Source organism: Salvelinus namaycush, chromosome 21, assembly GCF_016432855.1.
Source record: "Salvelinus namaycush isolate Seneca chromosome 21, SaNama_1.0, whole genome shotgun sequence".
Lineage (NCBI taxonomy): Eukaryota > Metazoa > Chordata > Actinopteri > Salmoniformes > Salmonidae > Salvelinus > Salvelinus namaycush.
The window spans coordinates 4439374-4454492 of NC_052327.1; the positions used below are offsets into that span (position 1 = coordinate 4439374).

At 43.2% G+C, this 15119-nt stretch overlaps 1 protein-coding gene across 1 annotated transcript in view; it reads right to left on the reverse strand.

Moving 5' to 3' along the window:
- Positions 1–7156: 7156 nt before the first annotated feature.
- The window catches only part of si:dkeyp-19e1.3 (TBC1 domain family member 10B), a 92602-nt gene continuing 84639 nt past the window's right edge, over positions 7157–15119 (reverse strand). Inside the window, exons 13-14 of the mRNA XM_039017063.1 lie at positions 10868–11020; positions 7157–10155 (exon numbers count right to left, since the gene is read on the reverse strand). Of these exons, the coding sequence (XP_038872991.1) occupies positions 8513–10155; positions 10868–11020 (1796 nt within the window). The 3' untranslated portion in view covers positions 7157–8512. The remainder of the gene's footprint in view (positions 10156–10867; positions 11021–15119) is intronic.

A 15119-nucleotide genomic window follows, 5' to 3' on the forward strand; every position in this document is an offset into this window, starting at 1 on the left:
TCCGATGACCATAGCTTGGGGGGTAGAAGCGGTTAAGGAGCCTTTTGGTCCTAGACTTGGCGCTCCAGTACTGCTTGCCGTGCAGTAGCAGAGAGAACAGTCTATAACCTGGGTGACTGGCGTCTCTGACAATTTTATGGGCTTTCCTCTGACACCGCCTATTATATAGGTCCTGGATTGCAGTTAGCTTGGCCCCAGTGATGTACTGGGCCGTACGCACTACCCTTGCAGTTGCCATACCAGACGGTGACGCAACCGGTCAGGTTGCTCTTGATGGTGCAACTGTAGAACTTTTTGAGGATCTGGGGACCCATGCCAAATCTTTTCAGTCTCCTGAGGGGGAAAAGGTTTTGTTGTGCCCTCTTCATGATTGTCTTGGTGCGTTTGGACACCAAGGAACTTGAAACTCTCGACCCGCTCCACTACAGCCCCGTTGATGTTAATGTTCCGTCCGCCTTTTCCTGTAGTCCGCTTTGTCTTACTCACATTGAGGGAGAGGTCGTTGTCCTGGCACCACACTGCCAGTTCTCTGACCTCATCACTCTATTCTAACAAACAGCGCCCGTTGAACAAGCTACAACTACGAAAGACTGATTTCTGGTGGACAAACCAGAGACTTCTGTCGAATTACTCCCCAGAGGGAGCCATACAAGCGTAAATATGTGTTGCATTTCTAAATCCGAATGAGCGGTTGTTAGGGTGCTAAATATCCATATTTACAATAGGAATATTTTCCACATTAATGTACAATAAAGTCCACTCTGTCTCTCCCGCTTTTTATCTGTCCCCACCCCTTTCCATTGTCTACGAAGTCGTCATATCGGGTTAGTCCACTAGGGACTTTTCATTGCATTGTGTAGTAATCAATGTGTAAGCTAACCCGATTGTGCATTTCTGTGTGATTATTTAGTTAGTAAATAATTAAGCCAATTTATATATCGCTGATTCATCATTTATGATAGGGTTCGTGCAGATAACCAAGAGTTTTGCGACAATTAGAATGAGACAAGGTAAATAAGAATTAATGAATTTACTGTGACTGATGTACGAGATATTTATATCTTTAGAGTTTAGTTGGGAGATAGTAACTCGTTAAATAACTTTTCCAGTGGTGCCCCGGATTACTACTTAATTGTTATATGATTAATTTAAATCGCATAATTGACCGTGGTATGCGATTATTTTATAAAATAACAGTCAAACACATTAATGATAGTCAAGACACGACAAACCCAATTACAATGGTTTGTAGTCTTAACATCTGGCACATAATAACGACACAATTACCAGAAAATAGCCTTAAGGTTCAGCCAAGTGCTTCTTTGCAAAGATTTCACATGCGCAAAGGGTATTTAGCAGTCAACAAGTTGAGTCAACATTCATTGTTTTGGAAACAGATCTGGCGAGTTTAGTAAAAGCGGATTACCTTTTCTTGTGCGACATAATGAATATATATATTTTTTTAACGTTGTTACGTCTACATTCCGTGTTAATTCTCCCTAACTTTATGGAAAAATGGTTTATTCGATAAATATAGCAAATCCTCTTTTTTATGTATTACTTGGACGGAGAAAATTCAAATGATCCATAAAAGGGACCAACTCAGAACAAAAATGTCACCCCTTACGTACGTCTACGTGTGGGTGTGCAAGTTTGTATATTATTATTTCCATTATTACTTCATCAAATCTCCTGTAATCAATTATACACACATACAATTTCAAATTTTTTCCATTCTAAATCTTTAGGTACTCACATCAACCACTCCATGTGCGTTTCCAACGACTATCCATAGCCATACTAGCAGGGGAACCCAAAACCCGGCTGGTCTTCAGGGACTCTCTAGCCTCCCCAAAAAGCCTATAGATATCCCGCTAGCTTCTAAAATAGCATCCCGCGCACAATAACACCCCGTGATCCTCTATGATAGGCAGTGATGGACAGAACCCCAAGATATATATCAAAACGCATTATCCAAATTTAAATCAGCTTATTATACACATTTCTAGATCTTATTATCCAAACCTCAGATTAACACTTCCACACTCATATCACAATTCACACAGTACTGTTCCCAAAACACTTAATCAATTAGTTGTTTTTTACAATATTTTTTATAACTTGCAGGAATATTTTTTAATTTCTATCTCAGGGTTAGTTCCTGGGATAACGCAACTCATACATTTACATCTTACAGTACTAACCCATGATATTGCAATGGATCACCGCAATACCATATAGGACTAATTTCTTACTTTAGGACCATACGATCACAAATTCCTATTTATTATGACAATACCATCAGGATCTCATAACCTTAAAACGTTAGTACCTTCAGGACTCTCTTATTTCTAAAATGGGATTTGGTTTCAAACAATTACAGGTGCATCTTAACCCCAATATCATTGTAATGCATTCTCTAATATGTCTATAGCGCGAGTCCACACAGGTCTCTAGCCTACACAGGACTTTAACCCACACTGGGTTTTTGCTTTAAAGTCTTAACTAGTCCACACAGGTTTGAAAGCTAACGTTAAATGATCTTAACTAGTTCACACATTCTAGTTTTCATCCGGCACACAGATTTGTATGTTAACGCTAGATTGTAGATTCCTCGGGACTCCCATTTTCTCAACCAAAAAATGAATTGGTTTCCAAGAAATGTCAGTCTCACCCTATTTATCTGTCTCTGTTCGAAATTAAGTATCCATTCTGCTGACGCTCCCAGCCAGGCGGGGATCCGATCGGCTCCGTCTAGTGGAGTATGGCTTCTCCGGCTGCATCTAATGCAACTCCTGTGCACGGTTAACCTGGATTTCCCCGGGAACAATCAGCAAAATGATATGATATTGTGGTGGAAATTATAACTGAGACATATTTCTTCAAACAATCATTCTTTAATATCGATTAATTATTGCAATAATGAAGCTGGTCGATCCCACACTCTGAAGTATGATGCCGAGAGCTCAACGAGCAGATTTGAACCACAGCATTTTATAACAAAGTACATCCTCTTGAATGTTCATGACAAACAGATGAATAGAATTATACAAAACGTACATTGCGCTATCAAGCAACATACAGCAAGATTTACATTGCGCCAGGTTTCGGTCTCTAGGTCATTTACTGCTTGTTTTACAGGGTTATCCTGTCAGTTTTGCTCCCCTTAACACACAGATACTAGTCATTCAATGGAATGGAGGCTTTAGGTTCTATCACCAAGCCATCATAAATCAATTGCCAGTGCCAAGCTCCAGAGGCCCAACTCAGTCCCACAGACACAGATGAGAGAGTACTCATCAAAGCTATTCGATGCATAAACAGTATTATAACATAATCTTGTAATTTTTTCTACCATACCTCCATCATTCTTAAATGGAAGAAGTTTGGAACCACCAAGACTCTTCCTAGAGTCTGAACTGGGAGGTGACCAAGAACCTGACAGAACTCCAGTTCCTCTGTGGAGATGGTTTTCCTTCTGGAAGGTTTTCCCATTCCTGCAGCACTCCACCGATCAGGCCTTTATGGTAAGTGGCCAGATGGAAGCCACTCCTCAGTAAAAGGCACATGAAAGCCCACTTGGAGTTTGCCAAAAGGCACCTGAAGACTCTCAGACCATGAGAAACAAGATTCTCTGGTCTGATGAAACCAAGATTGAACTCTTTGGCCTGAATGCAAAGTGTCACGTTTGGAGGAAACCTGGCTCCATCCGTACGGTGAAGCATGGTGGTAGCAACATCATGCTTTGGGGATGTTTTTCAGCGGCAGGGACTGGGAGACTAGTCAGGATCGAGGGAAAGATGAACGGAGCAAAGTACAGAGAGATCCTTGATGAAAACTTGCTCCAGAGTGCTCAGGACAGAAGGTTCACCTTCCAACAGGTCAACGACCCTAAACACACAGCCAAGACAATGCAGGGGTGGCTTCGACAAGTCTCTGAATGTCCTTGAGTGACCCAGCTAGAGGTCTTGAACCTACTCGAACATCTCTGGAGAGACCTGAAAATAGCTGTGCAGTATTATTCTCCATCCAACCTGACAGACCTTGAGAGGATCTGCAGAGAAGAATGGGAGAAACTCCCCAAATACAGGTTTGACAAGCTTGTAGCGTCATACCAAAGAAGACTCGAGCTGTAATTGGTGCCAGAGGTGCTTCAACAAAGTACTGAGTAAAAGGTCTGAACACTTTTGTAAATGCGTTTTATTTTTAATACATTTGCAAAAGTCAAACCTGTTTTTGCTTTGTCATTATGGGGTATTGGGTGTAGATTAATGAGGGGAAAAAACGATTTAATCAATTTTAGAATAAGGCTGTAACATAACAAAAAGTGGAAAAAGTCAAGGGGTCTGAATACTTTCTGAATGCACTGTATCAACTGCCTGGTTGAGTGCATTTTAACAATTTTTTATTTTTTTGGACAATTTATTTACATATTTCTATTCTTCAAGGTCTAACAAAAATGGTGCAATATTCATCCCTCACCAAATTTCTGTCTTTATCCAATATCTTTGGTGCCAGATCATGCATTTTCTTACAGCCCTCAGTGGCAAACACTGAACTGCAAGAACTCAAAACGATACAAATTAATGCGGGATGGCTAGGAGAGTTGACCAATCAAGTTCAAGTTGAGATTTTTTCCCCATACCCATTTCTAAATCCACTGTCAAAATATCCTCCACCAGTTGGGAATAGGGTTAAAGGGTTAATTGTGGATAAAATATTCCACTCCGATTTCACTCTAACTGGTCTGTTCTGTGGGAGGAAAGAAAGAAAACGCAAACATTTGTCTTTTTTTATACAACATTTGTCAATGTATGTTTTTGTTCACGAGGTTGGTCTGAGCTCAAGGCAAAGCCCAGATTAAGATAAACTATACTTCGAAACTGGACACCAACAGATCCGTATGATTAAAAAGATCTGTGTTAGTTCAAACCAACCCGTGAACAAGCCGAATGACGTCGCTCTTTTCAGAACATGGTACAAACAAAAAAGCTTCTCGGCCAGGAGCCTTTCAAAAGAATGCACAGTAACCAAGGACGAAACACACTCCAAACAGACTCTGGAGAAAATAAAAGTAGAAGTGCGAGCGCAAAACTTCAAACAGATGTCCATAACACTCATATAATTTAATAAAATCAGTAAACAGATAAGGTAGACTAGGTATCCGTCCCAAATGGCATCCTAATACCCTACATAGTCCCTACATACTTTTGTCAAAAGTAGTAAACTATACAAAGAATAGGGTGCCATTTGGGACGGCTCCTATATTTCCTTGTTATGTTATGGCTCAAACTTCCATTCCTCCAAGAATACCTCTTCTGAATGCTGGTTTCTTTTGTCAACCAATCAACACTGACCTCACTTCTAGACGGGCTGTGGTTCTTCAACTACGGTTGTGTCCTGATTCTCGACACTTCTCCTGAAGCACACACTTGCACCCTTTCTCTTGGGTTTAAAAATTGTGGAAACACCCTCCAGCCAATGCTTAGGCTACGCCCAATCGAATGCTTTTAAATTCATGGCACATTTTGAGAGAACTGTACATTTTGGGAGAAGGGTAAAGAATGTGGATGCAACTTAAAAGTACTATGAAGTTGACCCTACATATTTTTGTATTTTGTTCATTATTCCATTGTTGATAGGGTCCCACAAAAAATGCATGTCAACACTGTTAAAGGTCCAATGCAGGAATTCTTTAAATCTCAATATAATATTTCTGGGTAACAATTAAGTAACTTACTGAGATAGTTTTTCAAAAATCAAAATGGTATAAAAGAAACAAAAATACCTTCTTAGCAAAGTGCAATTTCTTAAGCAAGAATTTTGTTAGGACTGTGTGGGAGTGATCTGAGTAGGAAGGGGAAAACTGAAAACTATCTGTTTTTGGCAGAAAGGTTTGGCCAAAACTCCATTCCACCAAAAACAGGCTGAAATTTCAGGCGGCCTTTTCAAACAGCGCATACACTAAAAGGGCATTTAAAAAAAAAATTCTCTCACAATTTCACAGTATTATTCCAACCTCAGTGTGGAAATGTATATAAAACACAGGTCAATCAAGTTACTGCTCTGGGTCTTTAAGGTTTCTATTTCTCCACTAGGTGAAACCAGTCTTTCATAAATGGTATTGGGTAGGCTAAAGAATTATTGGATTCCCTAATAACGCCATCTTGTGTTCCCATTTGTTTTTGTGTTGATGGTTTGTTTATGAAGTAAACATGTTGCGCATTCAGCAGGATACAACATCACACAATGTTCAGGTAGCAATATGTTATGTAGAGCAAATATGCCTCTGACATGTAGAATAACTAATCACGTCAGCTGTATTCAAGACATTCCTATCTGCAACTTTCTGAACCGTTTGCCTACTGAACATGGCTCTGCATCACCCACAACACTTCTGTCTTCTTTGTACATATATTACCAGTCAAAAGTTTGGACACACCTACTCATTCAAGGGTTTTGGGTCTCTGGGTTTTTGGTAACTCTGGGTCTTCCTTTCCACCACAGGAATGGAAGACCCAGAGTTACCTCTGCTGCAGAGGATAAGTTCACTAGAGTTACCAGCCTCAGAAATTGCAGCCCAAATAAATGCTTCTGAGTTCAAGAAACAGACACATCTCAACATCAACTGTTCAGAGGAGACTGTGTGAATCAGGCCTTCACGGTTGAATTGCTGCATAGGAAACACTACTAAAGGACACCAATAAGAAGAAGAGACTTGCTTGGGCCAAGAAACACGAGCAATAGACATTAGACCGGTGGAAATCTGTCGTTTGGTCTGATGAGTCCAAATTTTAGATTTTTGGACTGCATGTGTGGTTCCCACCTTGAAGCATGAAGGAGGAGGTGTGATGGTGCTTTGCTGGTGACACTGTCTGTGATTTATTTAGAATTCAAGGCACACTTAACCAGCATGGCTACCACAGCATTCTGCAGCAATACTGTTTTTCAACAGGACAATGACCCAAAACACACCTCCAGGCTGTGTAAGGGCTATTTGACCAAGAAGGAGAGTGATGGAGTGCTGCATCAGATGACCTGGCCTCCACAATCACCCATCCTAAACCCAATTGAGATGGTTTGGGATGAGTTGGACCACAGAGTGAAGGAAAAGCAGCCAACTAGTGCTAAGCATATGTGGGAACTCCAAGACTGTTGGAAAAGCATTTCCCATGAAGGTGGTTGAGAGAATGCCAAGAGTGTGCAAAGCTGTCATCAAGGCTGTCATCAAGGTGGCTACTCTGAAGAATCTAAAATGATTTGCGTAACACTTTTTTCAGTTACTAAATGATTCCATGTGTGTTATTTCATAGTTTTGATGTCTTCACTATTATTCTACAATGTAGAAAATAGTAAAAAATTAAGAAAAACCTTTGAATGAGTAGGTGTGTCCTAACTTTTGACTGGTACTTTGCATAACCCTTATTGCTGTGATGTCACAGAAAGGTATCAAAACAAACTGGAATAATAGTAACAATAAAATTCCTTCGAAAATGCAAACGATATCCACAAGATGAAACAAAGAAAACCAGCAAAATCCAACACAGTACTGCATCTAACATAAAAGAAAAAGGACTCGACTACAAGTCCTTATTGCTCAATGAAACATGCGTCAGTATATACAGTAGTGACTATTGCACCATGCCTCTATCAACGAGAGAGAGTTAAATAGTGAGAGCACCTAATTTGAAGGTCTGCTTAACATTGCTGGTACAAAATCTTTAAATAGTTTGGTAACCATGAACAAATAGCTTGTAAATCATCATATGTAATTTCCTCACGTTCAGTATGTAACATACATTTAAGTATAAACTGCCAACTATTCATCATTACAAAATCATGAATAACAGGCCTTATAAATGTTATTTAAATAGTTTACAAATTAATGTTTTTAAGCAGTTATAAGCAAATTCAAATAAGTTTAATAACCATATGGTCTAACTATATTGAGTTCTGTGAGCCTGCTCACATAAATTAAGTACTGGTATGGGATATAGGCCTTTGGTGCTTCACAATGACTGTATGCCAACTTGGAAAGCCCTTTGAGTTAAGTTCTTGAACAGAAATTCCTGTTTTCATTGGATGTTAAACTGCTCAATGCTTAAGACACTTTTCTGTTACAGGAAAAGGGAACCGAAAGAAACAGATTCCTACATGACGAAAAGACCAACTGGTCATATTGCCAGACACATGCACACACACACCTTAAAACTAGGCAAGACTACGGTTTCAAATGTAGGTGAACATTTAGAAAACCATTTGTTGCCCTTAATAAAAAGGTGCAAACAGCACAAAATATCTATACATAACTATGAAAAAAGTGATTTGCTCTCTCCAAAAACAGCAACTGACCACACTAAGGGTTTTCCCCTCTCCCTCCTACAAAATGGCTTTGTATGCTAGATGAGCACAGTAGGTAATTGCAGCAGTCTCTTCAGTCCATTGTCTCGTTCCGACCCAGCCACGTGTCTCAAATTCTTTACGTTTCAAACTCTTTCAAACTATAGAAACCCTAAAAGGTTACCGATTTGGGCAGCTGGTGGCTTCCAGCATGCATTCTATAAAAGTCTGGGTTGGATCGCACTGAGGGGACCTCTCCTGCCGACTGTCCAGATGAGGGCCCCGGAAGCAGCATCTGGGCCGTGAAGGCAGGCAGAGCAGGGAGGGGCCTGTGGGCCTTGGGCAGTTTTTGGAACTGGGAGGAGCCCTGGTTCTGGTTTGAGCTTTGACTCTGGTTGGCAGTGGTGGCTCTGTGTGTGTCCGTTAGGCTGCTGAGCCCAGTGTGGTGGTTAGGAGGGCTATACTGGAAAGGAGCCAGTCTATCGGCGAAGCAGGGCGGCGGAGGAGGGATGACGATAGAATCTACCATCCAGCTATCCTCCTGTCCTTCATAGTCCGGCTCCTGCGGAAGAGAAGGAAGGGCTGAGAAGGTGGGAGGAAGAGGAGAGGGGGAGGCAGAGAGAGGGGTGGGAGAGGTGTCGGGCAGGTAAAGGAGGAACACCGGAGGAGGCGGTGGTAGGGGATGGAAAAGAGAGGAAGATGAGGGGTCATCACACAGCTCGGGTATGCACGGCGGTGGTGGTAGGCCGAACATCCCCAGTGTTTCCTGAGGGCTGGTGCCTGGCAAGGGGCTCTGCGGCAGGGCCGTGGCACCCTCCAGCAGCCGGTCCATGAAGCAGTCCTCGTCGTCAGCCTCCGAGAGGTTGTCGTACTGGGAGGTGTTTGAGGGCCGGCGGTCCCCTGCTGTCTGGGGCACGCAGAGCGACATGGGGAACTTAGTGGGCTTGAAGGTGATTCCGGGGGACGGCTTGGCAAAGGCGAGGGAAAAAGAGGGCCGCGAGGACGGGGATTCCTCCAGGATGAGGTCCAGGGACGTGGGTGGAGGTGGACGCGGACTCTTAGGCTTCGGTAGGGGTTCTACCCCTAGTGAAAGAGCCGAGCAGGGGGGCACAGAGTCCGACTTCAGCCCTACCTTGGTCCCGTCTCGCAAGCATGGAGGTTCGGGGTCCAGGGGTGTGTGGGCGCTCTCTTCCATAGAGTAAAAGTGTGGAGGGGGTAGATCCGGGAACTCCAGTGTCTTGGACCCTGATCCAGACTGCGTGATGGAAACATCCCCAACAGGGGGCTCGTAGGGCGGAGGCCAGTAACCGGTCTCTCCCTGGGTCTCTGGACCTGCAGATCGGGCCTCCATCCCCGCTCTACCACCCCTACCCTCAGACAGACTCCTTTCTCCTGCTTTCTCCACCTCTGAGACATGGTCACTCGGACACTCCTCCACCCTATCCCTGACACCCCGCACCCCTGGAGTGGACCCAACCTTATGTGGCTTCGGCGGAGGCTTTGGTGGGGTGACTGGACAACTTAAAGGCACTTCTGGCATCAGAGCCTGATTGTGGACTACCACTGGGTCTTGAGAGGGCATGGGGCGCGGGGGGTCGTGGGCCCCAGGGATGCTACTGGTGTCCCCGGGACAGGAAGAGCAGTCAAGGGTGATGGTGTCCGGCCTGTGGGCCTCTATGTGGGGCTGGAGCTGGAGCGGGGGCTGGAGACTGGTCTTGGGCTGGTCCAGAGGGAGGGCTAGATCACGCTGGAAGGGCATCAGGAGAACAGGCCGCTCCTCACCGAGGGGCTTCTTAGGCAGCTCCTCTGACTTGGCTACAGTAGGGGAAGATAACATAGCAATTCAAAACAGAATAACTATTATAATATTAACACATGGTTGTAGTTCACTTGGCTTTTTATGTTTTAAACACTGACCCTGTTCAAATACTTAGTGGCAATACGTAACTTTTTGGTTGACCTGACCAAATTCACTATGAGTTATAGATCTATCATTCTACTTGAAAGCAAGTATAAGAATCAATAGATCTGTTCTGTGTGTGCTATTTCAACACATCCCATTCTTAACTTTTGTTTATTCATCTTTTACTTTCGGTTCTGTACACCAGCTTCAAACAGCTGAAACAACAATATTTTGGGATATGGAAAATGTATTTCACAGTGGTTTTGATGGTACTATGACTCTCTAAACATATACTCTAGCTTATTTTATAAAACTGATAGCAACCAGGAAATGGCGGAGCGATTTCTGCATAGTGCAACTTTAAGAAATGCATCCTTGAATATGTTGGATTGGTGAAAGTATAAAGGGTGGTAACCTTGTTTTCATCTATCCAATCACATATAGATCTGTGCTTATCCCAAGGAAATGACAAAGAGGGGATGCATTTCTGAAGTATTGAAAAGGTCCACTATCCCAATGTGAAAGTTAGTTAATCTGTCAGTCAGTCAATTGCCTAAAGCTGACTGATTGACCAACCGACCGACTGTCTGTCTGGGGACTGATAGACTAGGCAGAGAGCCCCACCTGATGGTGGGAGGTCCAGCTTCATCTTGCGGAGCTCGGCCATGGCCGCCTGCAGCTGCTCCACCACCACGTCGTCGGGTAGGAAGAATGAGCTGGACAGGTGCTCCTGGAGGAACTCCCTCAGGTCCTCCAGAGGAAGCTTCTGCAATCGCTCTGATTAAACAGACACAGGATGGACACAGGAGAGCGCAAATTATCATTAAAAAAAAAAAAAAAAAAAAATATGCAGACCAAATCAATCGACATTCTGACTCAGATAACAATGGCAGCTACGTTGACACTGTGACACTGCCACGTTGATATGATATTTTCTGTTAGAAAACTACTGAAAGAGTACAACTTTGTTGTCACTCATACACCTCTTCTGCTTGCCCGGAAATCTTTCAGTATTTGATCTGAAACATTCAACTAGCTAATCAATCACCTTACAGGCTAAATCATGAAATAGTAGCCAATCATAAATAACAATCAAACAACAGCAAACATCAAGTGACGTGTTATGAAACCCATCAGCCAATCAGCTGAATTACTCAACAATCACACTACATCCAATGAAAAGATGGCATTCCTCTCTTCTCCACAGTAACCAGTGACCATCTGCATTATGTAAGCGAAGCAGTCAACCAACTGAGGCAACATGTGTAGCGATGTCATTCACGTGAAAATACCCTATAGATGGAAAGATGGCGCCGACAGACATGGCAGCTCTGGTTCTAGTTCCTAAGCAACTTTGTTGTGTGTGTTATTTCTTACATTAGTCCAGAAAGTATGTGTTATTACATACAGCCGGAAATAACTTTTGGATATCAGAGCAGCGGCAACTCACCAGGAATACGACTTTCCCGAATTGGATAATTTGTTCGCACCCCCCAGGGCAATTTAACTAATCCCAGAGGCTGCTCCAAGACACCGCCGGCGGAGAAGAGGTATTTGGAGTGGACTTCTAGTCCGACTCAGGAGGCGTGCACACCATCCACCGCTTCCGAGTATATTACTTGCTAATGTTCAGTCTCTGGACAATAAAGTAGATGAGCTCAGGGCGAGGATCTCTTTCCATAGAGACATCAGGTACTGTAACATACTCTCGTTTCACGGAAACACGGCTCTCTCGGGATATACTGTCCGTGTCAACACAGCCAGCTGGGTTCTCAGGATATCGCACAGACAGGAATAAAGAACTCTCCGGGGAAGAAGGTGTGCTTCATGATTAACTACTCATGGTGTGATTGTAACAATGTACAGAAACTCAAGTCCTTTAGTTCACCTGACCTAGAAAACCTCAAATGCCGACCATATTACCTCTCAAGAGAATTATCTTCGGTTATAGTCACAGCCGTGCATATTCCCCCTCAAGCCGATACCACAACGGCCCTCAAGGAACTACACTGGACTTTATGCAAACTGGAAACCACATATTCTGAGGTAACATTTATTGTAGCTGGGGATTTTAACAAAGCAAATTTTAGGAAAACGCTACCGAAGCTCTATCAACACATTGACTGTACTACTCGCACTGCTAAATCACTCGACCACTGCTACTCCAACTTCCGGGATGCCTACAAGGCCTTCCCCCACCCTCCCTTCGGCAAATCAGATCATGACTCCATTTTGCTCATCCCTTCCTATAGGCAGAAGCTCTAAAATGAAGTATCTGTGCTCAGGTCTATTCAACGCTGGTGTGACCAAACGAAACCATGCTTCAAGATTGTTTTGATCAGGTGGACTGGGATAAGTTCCGGGTAGCCTCAGACTAACATTGATGTATACACTGACATAGTGACGGAGTTCATCAGGAAGTGTATAGCGAATGTTGATCCCACTGTGACTATTAAACCCTACCCAAACCGTGGATACATGGCAGCTATCTGCGCAAAACTGAAAGCGTGAACCACCACATTTAACCATGGCAAGGTGACTGGGAATATGGTTGAATATAAAACAGTGTAGTTATTCCCTCCGTAAGGCAATCAAACAGGCAAAACGTGAGTACAGAGAAAAAATGGAGTCGCAATTCAACGGATCAGATACGAGACATGTGGCAGTGTCTACAGACAATCACGGATTACAAAGGGAAAACCAACCACGTCGGTAGTCTTGCTCTCGGACAATCTAAACACCTTCTTCACTCGCTTTGAGGATAACAGTGCAACCGACGTGGCCCGCTCCCAAGGACAGTGGGCTCTCGTTATCCGTGGCCAAACTGAGAAAGACATTTAAACGTGTTAAGCCTCGCAAGGCTGCCGGCGACCTCAGACCATGCGCAGACCAGCTGGCTGGAGTGGTTACTGACATATTCAATCTCTCCCTATCCCAGCCTGCTGTCCCCACTTGCTTCAAGATGGCCCCCATTGTTCTTGTACCCAAGAAAGCAAAGGGAACTGAACTAAATCACCCCGTAGCACTCACTTCTGTCATTTTGAAGTGCTTTGAGAGGCTAGTTATGGATCACATCACCTGTACCTTACCTGACACCCTAAAGCCACCCACAATTTGCATACCGCCCCAATAGAGCCACAGATGATGCAAAAGCCCTGCACGCTGCCCTATCCCATCTGGAAAAGAGGAATAGCTACAGTTGAAGTCGGAAGTTTACATACACTTAGGTTGGAGTAATTAAAACCACTCCACAAATTTCTTGTTAACAAACTATAGTTTTGGCAAGTCGGTTAGGACATCTACTTTGTAATTTTTCCAACAATTGTTTACAGACAGATTATTTGACTTAAAATTCACTGTATCACAATTCCAGTGGGTCAGAAGATTACTACATACACTAAGTTGACTGTGCCTGTAAACAGCTTGGAAAATTCCAGAAATGATGTCATGGCTTTAAAAGCTACTGATAGGCTAATTGACATAATTTGAGTCAATTGGTGGTGAACCTGCGGATGTATTTCAAGGCCTACCTTCAAACCCAGTGCCTCTTTGCTTGACATCATGGGAAAATCAAAAGAAATCAGCCAAAACCTCAGAAAATTGTAGACCTCCACAAGTCTGGTTCATCCTTGGAAGCAATTTCCAAACACCGGAAGGTACCACGTTCATCTGTACAAACAATAGTACGCAAGTATAAACACCATGGGACCACGCAGCCGTCATACCGCTCAGGAAGGAGATGCGTTCTGTCTCCTAGAGATGAATGTACTTTGGTGCGGACAGTGAAAATCAATCCCAGAACAACAGCAAAGGACCTTGTGAAGATGGTGGAGGAAACAGGTACAAACGTATCTATATCCACAGTAAATCGAGTCCTATATCGACATAACCTGAAAGGCCGCTCAGCAAGTAAGAAGCCACTGCTCCAAAACCGCCATAAAAAAGCCAGACTACGGTTTGCAACTGCACATGGGGACAAAGATCGTACTTTTTGGAGAAATGTCCTCTGGTCTGATGAAACAAAAATAGAACTGTTTGGCCGTAATGCCCATCGTTATGTTTGGAGGAAAAAGGGGGAGGCTTGCAAGCCAAAACACACCATCCCAACCGTGAAGCACGGGGGTGGAAGCATCATGTTGTGGGGGTGCTTTGCTGCAAGAGGGACTGGTGCACTTCATAAAATAGATGGCATCATGAGGTAGGAAAAGGATGTGGATATATTGAAGCAACATCTCAAGACATCAGTCAGGAAGGTAAAGCTTGGTCGCAAATGGGTCTTCCAAATGGACAATGACCCCAAGCATACTTCCAAAGTTGTGGCCAAATGGCTTAAGGACAACAAAGTCAAGGTATTGGAGTGGCCATCACAACGCCCTGACCTCAATCCTATAGAAAATTTGTGGGCAGAATTGAAAAAGCGTGTGTGAGCAAGGAGGCCTATAAACCTGACTCAGTTACACCAGCTCTGTCAGGAGGAATGGGCCAAAATTCACCCAACTTATTGTAGGAAGATTATGGAAGGCTACCCAAAACGTTTGACCCAAGTTTTAAAAGACAATGCTAACAAATACTAATTGAGTGTATGTAAACTTCTGACCCACTGGGAATGTGATGAAAGAAATAAAAGCTGAAATAAATAGATACATTTTTTCTCTCTATTATTTTGACATTTCACATTCCTAAAATAAAAGTGGTGATCCTAACTGACCTAAGACAAGGAATTTTTACTGGGATTAAATGTCAGGAATTGTGAAAAACTGAGTTTAAATGTATTTGGCTAAGGTGTATGTAAACTTCCGACTTCAACTGTATGTAAGAATGTGGTTCATTGACTATAGCTCAGCCTTCAATACCATAGTACCCTCCAGCTCATCAT